The 20,466-nt window shown below is 38.6% G+C and overlaps 1 protein-coding gene across 1 annotated transcript in view; it reads left to right on the plus strand.

Annotated features, from left to right (window-relative positions):
• Nucleotides 1-20,466, plus strand: part of DNAH7 (dynein axonemal heavy chain 7) — a 263,832-nt gene that overhangs the window by 33,344 nt on the left and 210,022 nt on the right. The window contains exons 11-17 of the mRNA XM_075284818.1: nt 1,598-1,777; nt 7,617-7,886; nt 8,563-8,690; nt 9,140-9,218; nt 9,775-9,999; nt 10,292-10,438; nt 14,279-14,964. Of these exons, the coding sequence (XP_075140919.1) occupies nt 1,598-1,777; nt 7,617-7,886; nt 8,563-8,690; nt 9,140-9,218; nt 9,775-9,999; nt 10,292-10,438; nt 14,279-14,964 (1,715 nt within the window). The remainder of the gene's footprint in view (nt 1-1,597; nt 1,778-7,616; nt 7,887-8,562; nt 8,691-9,139; nt 9,219-9,774; nt 10,000-10,291; nt 10,439-14,278; nt 14,965-20,466) is intronic.

The following is a 20,466-nucleotide window of genomic DNA, read 5'->3' on the forward strand; positions in this document are numbered from 1 at the left end:
AATGAGACATGGCACCTAAAATTATTCCAGTAAAATCTGCCATCCAAAAGCCAAATAGCGCTCCTTCCATTCCAAGCCCCGCCATGTTCCCATACAGCATACTATGGCCACATATGGGGTATTGCCGTGTTCAGGAGAAATTGTTTAACAAACTGTGGGGGGCTTTTACTCCTTTAACCCCTTGTGAAAATGAAAACTTTGGAGATAAAGTGACATTTTAGTAATTTTTCATTTACACATCCCAATGTTAGTAAAATCTGTGAAACAACTGTAGGGTCTAAATGCTGACTATACCCCTTGATGAATTCTGTGAGGGGTGTGGATTCTAAAATGGGGTCACTTTTGGGGGGTTTCCATTGTTTTGGTACTCTAGGGTCTCTGCAAATAAGGCATGGCGCCTGAAAATGATTCCAGCAAAATCTGCTGTTCAAACACCCAGTGTCGCTCCTTCCCTTCCATGCACTGTCGTGTGCCCAAAAGTCAGTTTATACCCACATGTGGGGTATTTCTGTGCACGGGATAAATTGCACAATAAACTATCAGAAGCATTTTCTCCTTTAACCCTTTGTGAATGTGTTAATTTTAGGTCTAAATGAATGTATTAGTGAAAAAAAATGAAATGTCTAAATTTCACTGCCATATTATTTTTATTCTTATGAAATGCTTAAAGGGTTAACAAACATCCCAAATGCTGTTTTGAATAATTTGAGGGGTGCAGTTTTGAAAATGGGGTAATTTATGGGGGTTTCTATTATACAGGCCTTTATAATTACTTTCAGAACTGAAGTGGTCCCTAAAAAATTGGTTTGGAGAATTTTCTTGTAAATCTGGAAAATCGCTGTTACACTTTTAAGCCTTGTGACGTCCAAAATAAATTAAAAGACAATCAAAAGATGATGCCAATATAAAGCAGAGATATGGGAGATAATATTTATTCATGTATTTGGATGGTATGACTATCTGCTTGAAAAGTAGAGAATTTCACATTTTGAAAATTGCAATTTTTTTCAAATTTCCATCAAATTTCCTAGTTTTTTTATAAATAAATGCAAAAATATTGATTAGTGTTTACCACTAACATGAAGTATAATGTGTTACGAAAAAAACAATCTCAAAATCATTTTTGTAAGTTAAAGCGTCTCAAAGTTATTGCCATTTAAAGTGACACATGTCAGTTTTGAAAAAAGAGGCCTGGTCTTTAACATACTTTTGGGCCTGGTCCTTAACCGGTTAAAAATGTGCAGTAAATAAGTGTGACAAACATTACATAAAAGGAAGAATCGGCAGAATATTTTACTTGCTTACACTGTACATGTCTTTAAGCCATTTGGAAGGATGATGGTTCATTATTCAAGGAATATTAGTTCATATATAGAAGTTGTTTTCATCTATCTTCCTTGACCTCTGTTTTTTAGCTTATTGCGTGTGCCACAAATGAGAATTTGTAATGTTGGAAAAGAAAATGTAAAGAAATGTATTAAAGCATGTGTTTTTAATAGCCATATTTGTACTTTACTTTATTAAAATGTATCCTAAGCCATTATATATTTTTTTAATTTTTTTAATTCAATATATTTTTTCTTGTTTATGCTTCTAGGATTCAGTTCGCACCTATGAACATCCAGGCTTTATAATAAGACTCATTCTTGACAATGTTTCAATTAAATTTGAACCTGACTTTAATGATTATGAAATTGTGTTGCTCAATGTCTTTGATGTGATGGTTAAAGCAATCAGTCTGGTTCCAAGAGTTGAAACAAAGCTATATTCTGAATGGGTAAGTGTTGTAAATTATTATCTACTCCTATCATGTACATATATTACTGTTATTGAGAGCAATGACCTGCAATAAAAGAAACACTAACCAAGCTGTTTAACCCTGTTGAAAATATGGAGATCCATTCAGTACTTAACCCCTTAAGGACCAGGCCATTTTTTGGTTTCGCATTTTCGTTTTTCCCTCCTCGCATTTCAAGAGCCATAACTTTTTCATTTTTCAGTTCACAGAGTCACATGATGGCTTATTGTTTGCGGGACAAATTGTACTTTGTAATGGCACCATTCAATATGCTGTGCAATGTACTGGGAAGCTGGAAAAAAATTCAGAATGAGGTGCAATTGGAGAAAAAATGCATTTGCTCCATTTTCTTATGGGTTTAATTTTTACAGCGTTCACTGTTTGGTACAAATGACATGTTACCTGTGTTGTACGTGTCAGTACGAACGCGGTGATACCAAATTTATATAGTATTTGAAATGTTTTGATACTTTTAAAAAAATGATAAACTTTGCAAAATAGAAAAAAAAATTTGTGTCATCATGTTCTAACACCTGTAACTTTTTCATATTTCCATGTATGGAGCTGGTTGTGGTGTCTTTTTATGCGGGACAAGATGACGTTTCTATTGATACCATTTGGGGAAAGATCTGATGATTTGATCACTTTTTATTCAATTTTTTAAAGGAGGCAAAGTGTTGAAAAAACGCTTTTTGGCGGTTTTTATTTTTTTTGCCGCTACGCCGTTCACAGTACGGGATAAATGTTTTAATATTCTAATAGTTCGGGCATTTTGGAGCGCGGGGATACCTAATATGTTTATGTTTAATGTTTTTTAATTACTTTTATAGCTAATCTAGGGAAAGGGGGGTGATTTGAACTTTTATATATTTTTTATTTTTTTAATACTTTTAAAAACTTTTTTTTTTCTTCTGTTACATTTATGATCAGACCCCTTAGGTACCTTGAAACCTAGGGGGTCTGATCGCTCATACTATTCACTGCAATACTACAGTATTGCAATGAATAGCAAAATCCCAACACTTCTATTAGACGATGCCTCTGGCATCATCTAATAGATCTCGTGCAGAGACAAGCCTGGAAGCCTTCAATAGGCTTCCGGCTGTCATAGCAACCGATCACCGCCCTCGTGTGACGTTCAGGAGGGCGGCGATCGGCAAAACATGGCGGCGCCCGTGCCGCCGGCGCCGTTTACACACTGCGGTCACGTTTGACCGCAGTGTGTAAAGGGTTAACAGCAGCGATCGGCTCGGGCACCGACCGCTGCTGTTAGTGGCAGGTCCTGGCTGTATTATACAGCCGGCATCTGCCGTGTATGGAGCGAGCTCAGCGTGTGAGCTTGCTCCATACATCCCAATGCGATCCATGACGTACAGTTACGTCAAGGGTCGCTAAGGGGTTAAAGGCATTGACTAATAATTGGAGTAACTCACGGAGTGGTATTTTTTTTTTTTTTTTTACTTACCTGACTCCAGCACCCCATTGGCTGCCACTCGTGTCCGTTCTAGTGCCTCGCTGCTGAAAGTCCTGCTACTCATGTGACATCAGTGGTTGCTGAAGAGGGACCTGTGACTCACATATGCCACCAGGTTTCTTACCAGCGACCACGACCTCAGTCTTCACTAGAGGTGCAGCACTTTTGGCAACATAACTTTGACAATAGACTGAATGAACACCAGTAGCAGACAATGCAGTGCTGAAAACAGGCAAATATGCTTTTTTATTTTATATCATCCCTGCCATCCAAATTGCTCCAATTTCTGGATAATACCTTTAAAAAGGATATCCGGTTTCTAAGATTGATATATCCTTAATATAAGCCATCAATATTAGATCTTTGGCAGTGTGACACCCGGAACCCCCACAGATCATCGATACCAAGGTGTTGTGAAAGAGCTGTGCCTCATTGAAATCTATGTCTGACACTGCATTGGTACCAGTGATCTCCCAGGTCTTGGACCCCTGCATATCTAATATTGATGACCTATTCTATCTGTAGAATGTCTTGCATGTCTAACCTCATTCTGAAATACACTTTACCTTGGCATTTTACCAGGGCCGGCGTCAGCACATGGCATAGTCAGGCAAGTGCCGGGGCCCACAGAGCCTCTGGGGGGCCCCCCGGCACTTGCCTGTCGGACGCTGATGAGCTGAATACATAGGCGATTAAAGCAGGAGCTGTCACAGCTCAGCTCCTGCTGTAACGCTGCGGTCTGGCTTCTGTATTTGTAGGCGCGATGTGATGACGTCACATCGGACCTACAACTATGTGAGTGGAGTGAGAGCGGAGAGAGCGGCGGGGGAGCGTTGGAAGGTGAGTGTGTTTGTTTTGTGTTAAACATTAAGGTGGAACATTTTGTCCCTCCTTCTACTCTTCAAAAGTTGGGAGGTATGGCGTAGGTGACACCGCGCTCCTGCGTGACATCACTCGCTTCATCCACCCACAGCGCAGTGTCCCGTCTCCCGCCTCCTCCACAGGGGGGCCCACTGAGGCTCTGTCACCCAAGGGCCCATAAAAGTCGGCCTTGCATTTTACCCGCCATTTTTTGGCAAAAAATAATATATGGTTATTTTGTTCTGTTCTTATATACTTTAACTTGGACTTTATAATAGTAAATAGGAGTTACACTTTATACTTGTATTGAAGCCTGTGAAAACCAAACTAACTAAAAATATACAAAATACCGAGTTGAGAACATTTTGTTAACAAATGTGTCTGAAACATGACATTGCTAATTTCAGTCTCCTATTGTCTTCTATTTATGGCAGCATTATAAGCTTGAAAGACAGCTTGACAAGGATAAATAGAAATTAACAACCTGCATTGTTACCTAAAAATTTACATTATATCATTTTAGTCTCCATTTATTAAGGCTATAAAGTGTTTACAAATTAATTTATTTTTATCATTTTAAAGAAGCCGTCCAGGCTATTTCTATGTATTTGCACGGCGGCTACAACGCTGGTGCCTTCCACTGGCGGAGTGTACTCCCCACAGGTCCAGAGATGGTGGCCCATATCAGGGAGGTCAGGAGCCTGGAGTTTCCTATGGCCACTTTCAACAATATGGTTGAGGTCCCCTTGGGATACATATTGTAGCCTCCAAGGTCTGTGATCTCTCCTAAGCTTCATCCTCCTTTTTTCTTGTCTCTCCCCCCCTCCATTCCATTTTTTGTCCTGTGAATTTTTCTTGTTTCTGTGTCGACCTTTTATTCCTCATTTCCTGATGGTTTTGATGTTATTGCTTTGCTTTGTTTGTTTGTTTTTTGCAGTTTATTCCATTTGTGTTGTTTTACATCATTTATAACAATTGGATAAAAAAATTACAAATTAAAAGGAATTAATATCTCCATGGAGTACCTTACTATTCATTCCATTTCATTCATTCCTGGAGAATAGATTTGCATATTTTTTACCCAGAATCCCTAGCAGAGCAGGAATAACTTGTAAGTCTCCATACACCTACAGTATGTAGGCACACACTCTCCCTAATGTGTATGATTATCCCCTGACCTTATTCATTCCATATCATTCCCATGGACTGACACAAATCAATACCACTATAGAGTGCCAAAGTAGAGCAAAAAAAACCTGGAAACTTACTTATAGCAACACCACTCTAATCTTTGCTTCATATTGACTGCTATTAATACTGTATTTTTCGGCTTACAATATACTTCCTGTCTGCAGTAAAGTTTACATTCAGGCAGAATATATTTATTGGAACTGGTCTACCATACTGCACATTACTTTTCTGAATTTAATTCATTTCCATTCATTTCTGTCTCTCTTTTTCAATGCAGAATGTTCATTTAACACTTGTTAGTTAATAGTAATATGTATTATTATAGTGGATATGAATTGGTAGTAGTATAGTGGTAGTATACTATTCGAAGTGCTGTGGACTACAACTAAAATAAAAGTCTCTCTTCATGTAAAAAAATATCCAACTTTTAGACAGCTCTAGCCAACTTTTGTCTGTGGGTACCTACCCACAAAATTTCCTTTACTTCAATGGATACTTTGCTGTGCTTTATTTCTTATTACTGTTATCAAAGTTCATATCATTGATAAGAACTAGCAAACAGACTATTTGTGAATTAACATAAAAAGTGATATACCCCAATATTATGTTAGGTTCTTTACTGTAGGCTTCAGACTGGTTCAAGGCCCCATTACGAGGAGCAGTTATCAAACCAATGATTGGAAACAATCATTCCTAGAAGCGGTTGTTCCGGATAATTGGAATACGTAAATGTACAAACAACCACCAACAAATGAGAAAACACATGTTTGTTGGATGATCACATGATTTATGTACCATAAATGATGCTAGAATATAGACATCATACTACCCACTATACAAAGTATAAGTTGCTGGCAACAAATGCAAATGATTTGTCCATCCCATATAGCAATGAAAATCTGCTGCATTTAAATGGTCACTAGCTTTTCAGACAACTTTGTCTCATACAATAGAATATAGGATTCTGGACCAAACTGTAATGTACTCTGAAGTTCCTGTCGCTAGGTATTTCCATTCTTGCTATTTTGCAGTTCATTCCCTTTTACTAGGGAAGTTCTGTCTTTAGAAACCAACAGGCTTAAGACGGAAAATCAGTGAGAAGAAGGGGGAGAAACAGGTCTCTTTAAGCCGCTATATGTTCCAAACAGCTTTCCTGGTACATTGCAAAGGGATGAATATGCAACTTCTGGCAGTGAGCTACCGTATATACTCGAGTATAAGCCAAATTTTTCAGCACAGTTTTTGTACTGAAAAAGCTCCCCTCGGCTTATACTCGAGTCAGCAAAAAAAAAAAAAAAAATCACTCCTTTCCCTAGAATACATACAAAAGTAGAAAATGACTGTGAAACACATACACATTAGGTATCCCTGTGTCTGATAGTGTCCGGTCTACTGAATATAGCGTATCTGCAGTGCTCCTTTTCTGTCGGAAAGGGGTTAATAGGAGCACAGCAGATACCCACTATTCAGCCAGGCTGAATTCCAAGTGGGGGAAAAAAAAAAACAGTCCTCAAGCTCAGGGAAGGGGCAGACAGAGAACCAAAACACCCCCTCCCCTTCCCCAGCACCCAGCATGTACTGCACCCAAAAACTCAGACCATTTTAATTTTTGAAATTTTCCAGTAGCTGCTGCATTCCCCCCCCCCCCCCCTCGGCTTATACTCGAGTCAATAAGTTTTCCCAGTTTTTTGTGGTAAAATTAGGGGCCTCGGCTTATATTCAGATCGGCTTATACTCGAGTATATACAGTACTTCTATATGCTTCAGACTAGCTACCTGGGTTATTGCTGTCATAGACAGAAAGCAGCTTTCCTGATTGTGCTTATATTTCTCTTTTTATTTCTCTTTTTAGCTGTATTGTAACCTGGATTAGGCGTGCAGTATTCCTGGATCTTTGTTATTTTCACTTGGGCTCTTCTCAGCTATTTTGTTTGCTATTTTACAGATACTTCTGCAGAATTATGTGTATAGAAACCAGCAGTAGTAATAATGGTTGGGGGCAGACTCCTTATTATATATGACCCCAGCCTCAGACAGAAAAGCAAAATGTGCTGCAGCCATAATGGAGCTGTTAGCAACAGAAAAACTAATAGAGACCAAATGTGAAGGCTTATTGAGTGCTTTACTGTTGTTATTTCTTAAATTTGTATATTATTGTAGCATATCACAACTACATTTCCTTTACCAGGGGTATATATAACTTTATGTTTTACAGTGAGCCTGTTCTTTAATTGCATGGACTAGTAATCATATGTATGCATATAATCTATATCTTTTTATACATAAAAACAGGATCATGAGTCAAAATTAACTTTAAAGCCAATTGTCCCTGAAGAGATTTTGGAAGAACACAAAAGAAAAGTCAAGGAATTTGTTGCTCAGGAGAGCCTCTTGCCTAAAGAACATTTAAAACTGTATGATAAGTACAGCTTTATAATAACCAAGCAGGCAGAGCTGGACGTGCAACAGTTTTTAGCTGAAACACATACATTTGAAGAAATTATGAGAGAGGTCATGAAATATGAAAAACTCACAGATGAAATACAGTATAATTCAAGAAAGGTACGTTGGATAACAAAGCTTTGACCATACATTTCGGTAATAGTTGCATTTCCGGAACACTGTGTGGCCCTGTCCGTAGAGTCTTGAAGATATAGCAGTGTCAAAAAAAAGTTTTCTCCCTCACAATACAGCACGGTTTAGCAACTGCAGTTGTCTTTTCCATTACCCGCCTCCTCCTTCCCTTCTCCATAGAGCTCTATGTAAAAATTAGCTCAACCTGACAAATGGAGAAGGAAACATTTCTTTAGTAAGTTATGTCACAAAGTTTTTTATATTCACCTGCATTATTCATTTATAACAAGTTATTGTATAATTAGAGGTGTGCTTTAACCCTTAAGTACTATCATGGTGTTTATCATAATGATAAGTCTATGATAATGGTGTATGTAAGAATAGAAACAGCAGATACATTTTCAGAAAAGTGGACAGAACTTAGCAAGAAGGATGTGGGAGTGTAACATCAGAAACTTTGCCTATAAAGCATAACTGAAATCTGAACCAGATCCTTGCTTGCTTACATCTTACTTTCTGGTACACAGAGGACCAGAATACCCCTACAGCCATTCATTAAGAGGAGCATGCTTCTTAATAAATTAGGTGCAAGTGACAACTACGAATTCACTTAAAGGCCTACAATATACACATTATGAACAGATTATTAAATATGTACACACAGGTTATCCGTCTAGGAATGTTTGAGCTGCACTGTGATGAATTAATAAGAGCACTGGCTAAGAGAACGGAATCTATTTGTGGAAAACTGATAGGAAAAATGTTTAAAGATCACCAGGAAAGTAACAGAAGGTAAGTTGTTCACAGCAGTATAGCACCTTTTTTGCCATTGCAAACACTGTTGAAGCACACAAAACTGGAAAATTATCCTAATTGGCATGTTGTATTTTGCATGTTTCTGAAAATAACAGCTCTTGATTGCTGAGGAATGGTGGGGACTAGAGTATACATTCCAACTGTAGCCAAATCATTGGAGCAGCTCCTGCTGAAGGATGCAGATAGGTGGAGGTGGTGAAAGGTCCTCTGTACGGGGGATTTCTTTGGAAAAATGTAAATTATGTAAATTAGCATGAAAATTGTGAACGTGGCATGGAGTTATGCAAGGCGAAATATAGGAAAATAATATTACTGATATTATAATATGAAATTATGAAGTTAAAATGCATATTTTTTGTAGCTTTTGTATAAGTTTTTGTGATTTTTACATCTCCACTGAATTATCTATATGATACATTTTACAGACTGTGTGATGAATTTGAAAAAATTGCAGAAAAGGCCCTCAGCACTCCTCCAAATACACAAGAACTCATGGAGTTAAAGGTATGTGTACTTACAGGATGCTCTTCTTTCCAATAAAAAATAATACAAATTTCAAGTCCCTCGGGGACTTGCATATCTCTTGAGAATGAGGGTCCCCTAACCCTGATCCAGCAGTTGTTGTGACTGGATAGCCAAGCTTGACAGAATAGAATTGAATATCTGATGACACCAGTCCCGTGGGCTCCATATGAACGGATCAGTAGATACCCATTCTGCTTCTACATTCAGTTCTATTGGACTAACGTAGATGGTCTGAGCATAGTACTCTATATATTGGTCCTTCATTCTCATAGTAACTAATATGGCAGCCGCATGCATTTGTGACCTGCCACTCATTCATAGAGGACTCCGAAGCTTCTGATGGTCAGTGATCCCCTGTTGTGTGGGAATGCTTGCTGTTCTGGAGTTTGCGTCCTCCAATTGAGGAATGTCAAGCTTAATGGCCCAGTCAAAAAAATAATTTATCCAAAAATAGCAAAAACATTTGTTTGTAAACTGTAGTGTGGATCAGGCATAGACAACATAAAATATATATATATATTTTTTTCTTCTCCAGGCATATATTCAGAAGGTGGAAGCTCAGGATATGACGGATATGGAGTTGAAACTTGTAGAAGCAAAAAATCGCCTCATGTTTCTTGTGGATTATGTCACTTTATCCCCTGCAGACATTCGTCTGAACAATAGTACCTTTCAGTGGCATGGTCGAATGGGGGAAGTTTTTGAGGAACATAGAAAAATAATAAGAGAAAAGACTGAACAGTACCAAGATGGACTAAAGGTCAGTATAATAATAATGATAATAATAATAATAAGAATAAGAATACGTATGTTTTATTTATGATGGTATAGTTGACAATACACAGTCCCTGCATAAATCACTTTTATTATATAGGACTGTATTTGTTTTCATTGTAATATTTTGTTCTATATGTGACATTTAATTAGTTCCAAATATTCCAATCTAATTACATTATGATAATAGCCTTCTTTCATGTACAACTTACGTACAATGCTTGTTTTATAGTAGTAAAATTGCAATTTCTTTCACTAACAATGTAATTTTTGTACAGTTGCGTTGTGAAAGGTTTATTGAAGAATTAGAAAATTATGGTAAGCAAGTTAAAGAATTCGAAGCATATGGTGATATTCAGGAGGTGAACAAATACCTCAAAAAAGCCCAAGCGCTAAATTCCAAGCTAGAACAAGCCATCGAAAAGGTTAGTATTGTGTAAATGATGTGATACTGTAAAGTACCTAATCTTTTTCCCAGCTACATTATTACTGTTACAGTATTTTATTGTATTTCTTCTGCACACAATTAAGTTGAAGTTTATGGAAATTACCATTCTCTGAAATTACATTTTAGTTTATGTTTGTTTATATCGGTTGTTTATAACTAGAATTTCCCTATAGGTGAATATATTGTCATCAAGTGATCTATTGTATTCTAATTAGCTTTGTTTACTGCCGCTGAGCACCTTTTATATTTATAGTGTGACAGATGTCAGGCTGTTTATTTCTTCTTCTTTGAACTATCATTTGTATAAATATTAATAAAACATTACTCGGAGGAAGTATACAGTACTAGTCAAAGGTTCGGACATGTTTTACCGAAAGTACGTTTCATGTGATCTAAGGGTTTATGCTAAATGCTTTAGAGTGTTAGAAACAAATTCAAAGTAGTGATGTTAAAGCTTATGTATGAATAGCTTTCAAAACAATAACTGTAATAAACAGACCTTGCATTTTTTATTCCTGCCATTCTCCACAGGACAAATGCTTTTTCTTTAATGCCAAACTTTTTGTAAATGTATCGGTAGAGATTGTTGAACTGCAATGACTGTGACACCTGAGCAGGGGTGAACCTAGCTTTTTTGCCGCCTGAGGCGGATGACAGAAAGCCGCCCCTCCCCCCCAGGAGGAGGGGGCGGAGCAGAGGGGGCGGGGTGGAGGGGGGCGTTGGGGACAGGGTGACGTTAGCAGGCAGAGAGCAGGCAGGGAGGGCAGGGAGAGGACCTGCTCTCTGCTAAGCGTGAGGGGAGGCCGCTGGAGCAGCGCTACATCCACAGGGCCTCCCCAATCCACCGCTCGCTTCCCGTGCCGGGCTGCCGAGACGGTGACACCAAGTCTGTCCAGGACAGCTTGTCCTGGACTGGCTTAGGTCAGCAAAAATGCTGCCCCCCTCCGGGGCTCTGGCATAGCGCTGCCTGAAGCGGTCGCTTCAGGTCGCCTCATGAGAGGTGCGACGCTGCACCTGAGGCTCATATGCCCCTGAAAATTGTATGTGATTTCTGCGTTAATCTCACAGTTGCTTCATGTTCTTTGCAGGTGTTTAACATATATTACATGTAATGTATCTGTAGCCAAAGCTTTGCTGATTTTCATTCCTGCTGCAGTCTTTTGCCAAACCTCTGGTAGTTTGTGTGTCCTCTGTGTCACCAGCCTTAGAAAATATCAGAGCCCAATTAATTGCTACATCTCAGTCTCCTGTGTGAACTCTGCAAATCCAAAGGGAACAATACATTTCCAACAATAAATTCCAATGTGGATGGCAACTATTAAAATCAATCCTTTATACATTAAAATATATGACCCAGGGTATAAACAAAATTGCGAGATAAAAAAATGTACCCACTCATGTAGAAGTTGCGACTGAGAATGGACCTATTACTATGGAAACAAGTCCACTACCGGCTTAATAAACAGAGAAGCTCTATATGTATCGCCTAACAATATAGAGGAGACTAAACCTCAAGGTGAAAGAGTTCACTGTATATATGTTTCTTTTGGAATAGAAATACTAATTTGGCAATTAAATCCGCATCATGTTAGTAGGCTTATTAACTGAGTCATGCATGATGTTAAGGAGGCTGCCCTCTAGAGGGCATCATATACAGAGGCACTGTTCTCCTAAATACATCCTGGAGAATAGATTTGCATATTTTTTACCTTGTATATATCCAAAACAGTCTGCATCTAATCAGAGGTATAGTATATTTAATTGCTCTTTGTATAACATTTAGGATACGGGTTCACATGTGCTTGGGATGAACTGGAGAGATTGACATCGGTCTCCCTGTTTCTAATTCCCGCCCTGAGCAGTTTTTAAGACATAGGGATATTTAGTTTCTCTGTGGTCTTCTTTTTGGCTGGCTGGTAGTTCCTGCAGCATATATCTATACCTGCCACCTTAGGTTTTATAATCAAAACCGATGGTGATATGCATCCTCTAACATATACCAACAAGGGGTTACTAGCATTGTGCTCTTTTGAATGTTATACAAAGAGCAATTAAATATACTATACCTCTGATTAGATGCAGACTGTTTTGGATATATATAGTGAACGCTTGCACCTTGAGGTTTAGTCTGCTCTATATTGTTAGACGATACATATAGAGTTTCTCTGTTTATTAAGCCGGTAATGGACTTGTTATCATAGTAATAGGTCCATTCTCAGTCGCAACTTCTACATGAGGGGGTATATTTTTTATCTCACAATTTTGTTTATACCCTGGGTCATATATTTTAATGTATATCAATAAAGGATTGATTTTAATAGTTGCCATCCACATTGGAATTTCCTGTGTGAACTACTACAAAGAAAGTGCAACTGAAAGACAAAATTTAGAAGTGACCTGATAAGGCCAATATGCACTGGAAGTACAAGTCTGTTTGGGAATGTAAATTTGTAATGTGTGGCTCCAATCACTTATCTTAGTGATACAAAGAGATAAGTGGATAACATATGATTCTTAATGTTATGGTGTAGTGGTGTACTACTGTCGGTGATGATTGTCCGGTAGGGTTGCTCCAACATTTCATAGTGATATGCCATCCTACCTGCATTGTGCTAAGTTATCTCATCAGTTTATATTAGGAGATTACTACAGAACTGTTTGACAAAGAATGATAGTGATAGAGTGCTGCATAGGGTGATCTGCTTTCTTCAGTCACCTGACCTGGGTTTGAGATGAAGTGGAGAATGAAGAAAACAGGATGGGGGGGGGGGTGATTTTGGTATATAGGGATGGTACCAGCTAATACCCACCTGGATTATAGACAACTTCAAGAAACAGCATATTAAAAGGATTTTACAGGCAAATAATATATATATATTTTTTAAAGTGCACCCAAATACCTCTGGCAGTGTTTGGAGTGAATTCTGTGTTTCTCTGTGAGCTCCTAGCATCTTTTCTTTATATGGTGTAGCTTCCTGCTGTCTTAGCTAATGTATAATGGTACTTGTAGGCTGACTCGGACTAACCCCCTCTCTCTACCTCCCCTTCCTTCTGATACCCCCTCCCTGTCTCTCTAGCTATCCCACCCACTACTAGCCCTTCCCAACTAACTCATTACAACCACTTTACCCCATCATACGTACCTATCTTTCTTCTTTTATCCTGTGAGACGTCTCTCCCTTCTTTTTTGACTCTTCTGGCGTATGCAATACTCCTGGCGTTGCAATGTGCTCTGCAGCTGGCATTCCATCTTTCTTGCACAGGCGTGGGAGCCATCCCATAGGAGGAAGTCTGGAAAAAAGACAGGTAAGTATGATCCGGGGGGAGAACATTAGTGATGTTCCGTTTCCAGGAAAGGGTGAAATGGAATGTCAGCAGATAACCAGAAAATGTCCCAGGAATATGGGTAAATATACATTTACCCATAGGGTGTTTAGATTAGTATAGGAATTACATTTTATCCTCTACAACCCCTTTAAGGCTGAATCCCCACTTTGCGAAAATGATTTTTTTTTTGTAGTAGGTTTTTCTCCATTTTTTTTGAGCCAAAGCCAAGAGTGGCTACAAAAGAAATGGAAAATATATAGTAAGCGATTATACTTCTTCCATTTGCAAAACATAAACAGCAGCAAAGTCAGCAACAAAAATAGCTGCGTTTTCGCAATGATGGGCTTTAGCCTAAGGCAGATAAAAAGCAAGGTTGGTGCAGACGTGCAATTTGGTAAAAAGTATCCTGTAGTTAAAGTATCAGGATTTGTTCTTCAGGTCTATTTTGTCATTAAGCATTTGACATTTACTAAGATATGTAAAATTTCAGGTCGATCAACTCAACTTGGAGGAAGAGGCATTTGGATGGACAGCTTCACAGTATCCGCAAAGGAAAAAGATTCAAGAGTCACTTAATCCATATCTCAGACTCTATGAAATAATAGTGGAGTTTAATACAAAATATAAAAATTGGATGGAAGGTCCTTACACTACAGTAAACCCTGATCTTGTAGAGCAAGATGTGGGAAATTACTGGAGGTTACTTTACAAACTTGAAAGAACATTTACTAACTCACCAAATGCTCAGTCCTTAACACTGAAGATCAAACAGAAAGTAGAAGAATTCAAAGAAGTCATACCCCTTATTCAGGTGGTGTGTAATCCAGGATTACGTGACAGGCACTGGGAGGCAATGTCCGCTATAGTTGGCTATCCTATTAAACCCCAAGAGGACACTAGTGTTAGCAAGTTTTTGGACATGAAGCTCCAGCCATATCTAGACAAATTTGAAGGCATTAGTGAATGCGCAAGCAAGGAGTACTCACTTGAAAAAGCACTGGAGAAAATGATTTCTGAGTGGGATCAAATGGAGTTCACATTACTTCCATATCGTGAAACTGGGACCTATATTTTATCATCCATAGATGATATACAGATGCTGCTAGATGATCACATTGTCAAAACACAAACCATGAGAGGTTCTCCATTTATTAAGGCTTTTGAAAATGAAATCAGGTAAAGAATAGTGATGTGTCTATTTACTGTCACTTTATTCTGTATACTTGTACTGAGAAGAACATGGAGTGTCTAAATGTTTCCTATATTTACATAACAATGTCTGCAGATGACTGGTGAGGATGTGGCAGTCATACCTTCAGATCATAGACAATGGAACACTGTGAAATGATGGCTACTTTGTCCCATTCTTCTCAATAGTTAGGCTAGGTTCACATCTGTGTTCGAAGACTGTTCGGAGATTCCGTCCCCCAATCTGCTTTAAAAATATGGAGAGAAATGCCCCGCAAGCAGGACTTTTCTTTGTGCATTTTTCGTGCGGAAACCTGGCGGATCCCATTATAGTTTATGGGGTGCACGAGTCTCCACAAGTAGCTGGTTTTTAGGTGGATTGGATCTCCGAAACCCCAATGCAGGTGTGAACCTAGCGTAAGAGGACGCCTTCTTTCACTGGTGGACAGTGTGCAAGATCTTACTTTACTAGGAAAAAAATTATAACGTATGAATATACAAAATATGCCTCTGACAGCCATTCTGTCTCTTGTTCTTAGCTCAGGGTTGAACTTGCACTACAATACAGTCCTATGAAAAAGTTTGGGCACCCCTATTAATCTTAATCATTTTTAGTTCTAAATATTTTGGTGTTTGCAACAGCCATTTCAGTTTGATATATCTAATAACTGATGGACACAGTAATATTTCAGGATTGAAATGAGGTTTATTGTACTAACAGAAAATGCGCAATATGCATTAAACCAAAATTTGACCGGTGCAAGAATATGGGCACCTCAACAGAAAAGTGACATTAATATTTAGTACATCCTCCTTTTGCAAAGATAACAGCCTCTAGTAGCCTCTGTAGCTTTTAATCAGTTCCTGGATCCTGGATGAAGGTATTTTGGACCATTTCTTTCTACAAAACAATTCAAGTTCAGTTAAGTTTGATGGTCGCCGAACATGGACAGCCCGCTCTCAAATGATCTGAAAACAAAGATTGTTCAACATAGTTGTTCAGGGGAAGGATACAAAACGTTGTCTCAGAGATTTAACCTGTCAGTTTCCACTGTGAGGAACATAGTAAGGAAATGGAAGACCACAGGGACAGTTCTTGTTAAGCCCAGAAGTGGCAGGCCAAGAAAAATATCAGAAAGGCAGAGAAGAAGAATGGTGAGAACAGTCAAGGACAATCCACAGACCACCTCCAAAGAGCTGCAGCATCATCTTGCTGCAGATGGTGTCACTGTGCATCGGTCAACTATACAGCGCACTTTGCACAAATAGAAGCTGTATGGGAGAGTGATGAGAAAGAAGCCGTTTCTGCACGTACGCCACAAATAGAGTTGCCTGAGGTATGAAAAAGCACATTTGGACAAGGCAGCTTCATTTTGGAAACAAAAATTGAGTTGTTTGGTTATAAAAAAAAGGCGTTATGCATGGCGTCCAAAAAGAAACAGCATTCCAAGAAAAACACATGCTACCCACTGTAAAATTTGGTGGAGGTTCCATCATGCTTTGGGGCTGTGTGGCCAATGCCGGCATCAGGAATCTTGTTAAAGTTGAGAGTCGCATGGATTCCACTCAGTATCAGCAGATTCTTGAGAATAATGTTCAAGAATCAGTGACGAAGTTGAAGTTACGCCGGGGATGGATATTTCAGCAAGACAATGATCCAAAACACCGCTCCAAATCCTCAGGCATTCATGCAGAGGAACAATTACAATGTTCTGGAATGGCCATCCCAGTCCCCAGACCTGAATATCATTGAACATCTGTGGGATGATTTGAAGCGGGCTGTCCATGCTCGGCGACCATCTAACTTAACTGAACTTGAATTGTTTGTCCAAAATACCTTTATCCAGGATCCAGGAACTGATTAAAAGCTACAGGAAGCGACTAGAGGCTGTTATCTTTGCAAAAGGAGGATCTACTAAATATTAATGTCACTTTTCTGTTGAGGTGCCCATACTTTTGCACCGGTCAAATTTTGGTTTAATGCATATTGCACATTTTCTGTTAGTACAATAAACCTCATTTCAATCCTGAAATATTACTGTGTCCATCAGTTATTAGATATATCAAACTGAAATGGCTGTTGCAAATACCAAAATATTTAGAACTAAAAATGATTAAGATTAATAGGGGTGCCCAAACTTTTTCATAGGACTGTAAGAGCAGAAAAGGTACAGGAGGCCTTAAAGGTGTTCTTCAAAGCATGCCTACATTGTCCCCAAGTGTTGCACACTATTTGTCATGTTGTTCCTTCTGCAAAGGACATACAGTACACACTGCTACCATTTAAAAAGGAGGTGTTTAGGGTTAGAATATCTAGTATGCCTTTGGCTGGTCTGTTTGGATATATTTGAGACATCCCATCGGATAATATGTAGAAACTGAAATTTCCTGAAATTTCCCCAATGTGGGACTATTAAAGGATTATCTTATTTTATTAACTGGCCATAATAATACCGGGCCTCTAAAATATCCATATTCAGTAGATGAACTAACTGGTGAATAAGACTCCGTGATTCTCCTAGAAAAAGGTATATATTTGTGAAAAGGGACAATCTACACATTGGAAAAACAGTGTGAACATTGGATAGCATCCCCAACACATTAAAGGACGACTTTAATTCTTATTTTATACAATGGATTTCAACCATTTGTACTTGGTTGTAGATTAACATTGGATAGGTAATATAAGGCATATGTAACACATTCTTTAATTTAACCCTTTCACTGCCAAGGGTCTTTGGAAATGTAGCACCTCCAGTAGCTGGCACAATTTTCACAGTAATGAGATGGACAAATCAAACCTAAATTGCAACACTAAAAAAGCATCCAACCCCCCATACCTATATATTTTCTTAAAGTAGACACCTGCAACTTTGATTTAAAGTGAATGTTTTATGAACAAATGCAAATAAATGTATATTAGTTGTTAAAAGCAGAAACCAAACAAAAAATTAAATGCACCAAACCTCCTAAAAATAAGAGTTCAACATGTGCAGAGTTAATTCATATCACTATGGCCTACACCCGCATGCACTTGTCTTCAGATAATCACCAGAACTGGAAGGAACAAAAATCTGCTTTGAAGCTGGGAATGTTAAAAAAGTATCATCCTATAAAATGTAGGGATTACACACCATGAAAAGTAAGTGAACCCCTAAACCCTATATATTTTTGGAAAGTAGAGAACCTGATGATTACAAATGTCTTAATGGGTTATCAATAGCCACAATCCACCTTCATGCAACTTTGTGACAAACACAAATAATTTTTTGAAAAAATGCGCTAAAACACATATTTGCACCAAAAACTCATGTTCAATCTCACATTCATATACAAAATACTTTTAAAATAATAGCTTAATGTGTATACAATGTGTATATATACTATATGTACCACAAACATCAACTACAACAAGAGCTCAGACTCCCAAAAACACGAGTACAGAAGACAAGCAGGATTTTGCTGATATTCACTAATATGTTAAAAAGCTATACTGCACCTACCAAACTGCGACTGTGATATCAAAATCTAACTTTTTTCGGATTACACAGCATACCGTATATAAAAACACAATTTAATAGTTCCTATATACAACCACCTTCATGCAACTTTGCGGCAAACAGAGATTGCTAGCAAAAATTGCACAAAAATTCAAATTTGACACTGAAGTGCGGCTCAAGCAATCCTTTTATGCAAACAAAATGTACTGTCCATAAAACTGCAATATGTGAGGAGTTCATACATACCACACATGTATATATTTACAGGGGCGGGTGTTAAAGAATCGCCAAAATCATAAAAATGTGCCATCCCATTTTGTACATGCAAATTAAATAGGACTTTACATAAAAATGTTATTTTCCATCCCCCTATAAAAATTTTAGCAAACTATACGTTCATCTCTAGTGATAATAGTTATTACTATTATTTTAGCATGTAACGGATATCGCTAGAGGCATATTTTACTGTAGAAAGCTCAGGTATGTACAGGACAGGGATTGGGTGAAATGTAAACTTTATTTGAGACTTTGTGTATATGTTGTGTAAGCGTTTGGTGCAACCTTTTTTTTGGCGCTGCGACCTGGACAATGGTAAACATCTGGGTCACAGCGCCAATAAACTTCCTGGTTATGTTCAGGGGGTATAACATAAGAATACCCCACTAGTAAAGCTCAGGGGGGAATTACATTATACCTGTATGTGACAATCAGAGACAAATGTATAGTATGCTGTCTGATTGGCAAAAGAAGGGTTAATAGGGACAGAAGAGTCCTTGCCACCCCCCTCCTGGTGTCACATACAAATTATGTACAGAGTCAGATTGTTTCTCTGTCTCTGTGCATGCTGCTGGACTGCTCGTGCCCCCTCCTTTTCCTGTTACAGTTCGCAAATTGCTTGCATAGACAGGAGGGGGGGGGGCATTTTAGAGCTCTATATCTTTGGACTGCATCAACATATCTTGATGGTTTAAAATGCATTTTAATCTTTAAAATGATATCAAGAACTTGATGATTGAACTTACAGTTTTGGAGCGATTCACTGTTGAAACGCTGTCGGGAATTGATATCTGCAGTTGGATCTCAATGCCAAATAGCGTGTTCAACAGTGAATCCCTTCAATCATCAAGTTCTTGGTATCATTTTAAAGATGAGATTCTCCTCTTTAAAATGCATTTTAAAGCATCAAGATATGTTGATGCAGTCCAGAGATATCGGCATTAGTAGGGAGAACATGGTAGCTAAGTCCTCCGCTACTGATGTGCCACCTTGGGAAGACGTAGAGCTACGTGCTTGTCAGTGAAAGGGTTAAGATGTTGATATTGATGTTCTGTTCCTAGGTTGTTAGGGCTCCCACTCCTGGTATTCCCACCAATCAGCTAATTGAAGAGGGTGCAGTACTGTTCACAGGCAATACACCATGTACAGAGCTGTGTTTGCTTCCAAAGCACAATGGCCCCTTCAATCAGCTATTTGGTGAGGATACAGGAATTTGGGCCTCAACTGATCAAATATTGATGACCTATCCTATCAATAGATTACAAGCATTAAAGGTCTTGAAAACTCATTAAAGGGGTTCTCTCATTGCAATTTTATGAATTTAACGAAGTATGTGCTTAAGTAGCTTTTAGAAAGACTGTTGTAGGCATACGTTTTATTTGCAGATTGTTGCAGCTGTTTGCCCGAAAAATCCGGATTATTGTTATGCAAATTAGCCTTCTTGGAGTGCTCCTTCTGCTCATTTCCTTTGCTTCCTTCTGCCGTCGAAATATCACATGGCCGAGCGTACAGGACATACGTGAGATTTTGTTTGTGCCAATGGGAGGAGAAAGCTAAGAAGAGGAGCAGAAAGAGTCAGCTTCAATCAAGAAGGGGCGAGGTGATACAGGTCCTGCTGACGCGGGTGTGCCCGGATCACAGGAGAAAACTCTCCCTGTGCTCCGAGAAGGCTAATTTGTATAACAATAATCTGGATTTTTGGGGCAAATGGCTG

The sequence above is a fragment of the Leptodactylus fuscus genome, chromosome 8 (genome assembly GCF_031893055.1).
Source record: "Leptodactylus fuscus isolate aLepFus1 chromosome 8, aLepFus1.hap2, whole genome shotgun sequence".
NCBI lineage: Eukaryota > Metazoa > Chordata > Amphibia > Anura > Leptodactylidae > Leptodactylus > Leptodactylus fuscus.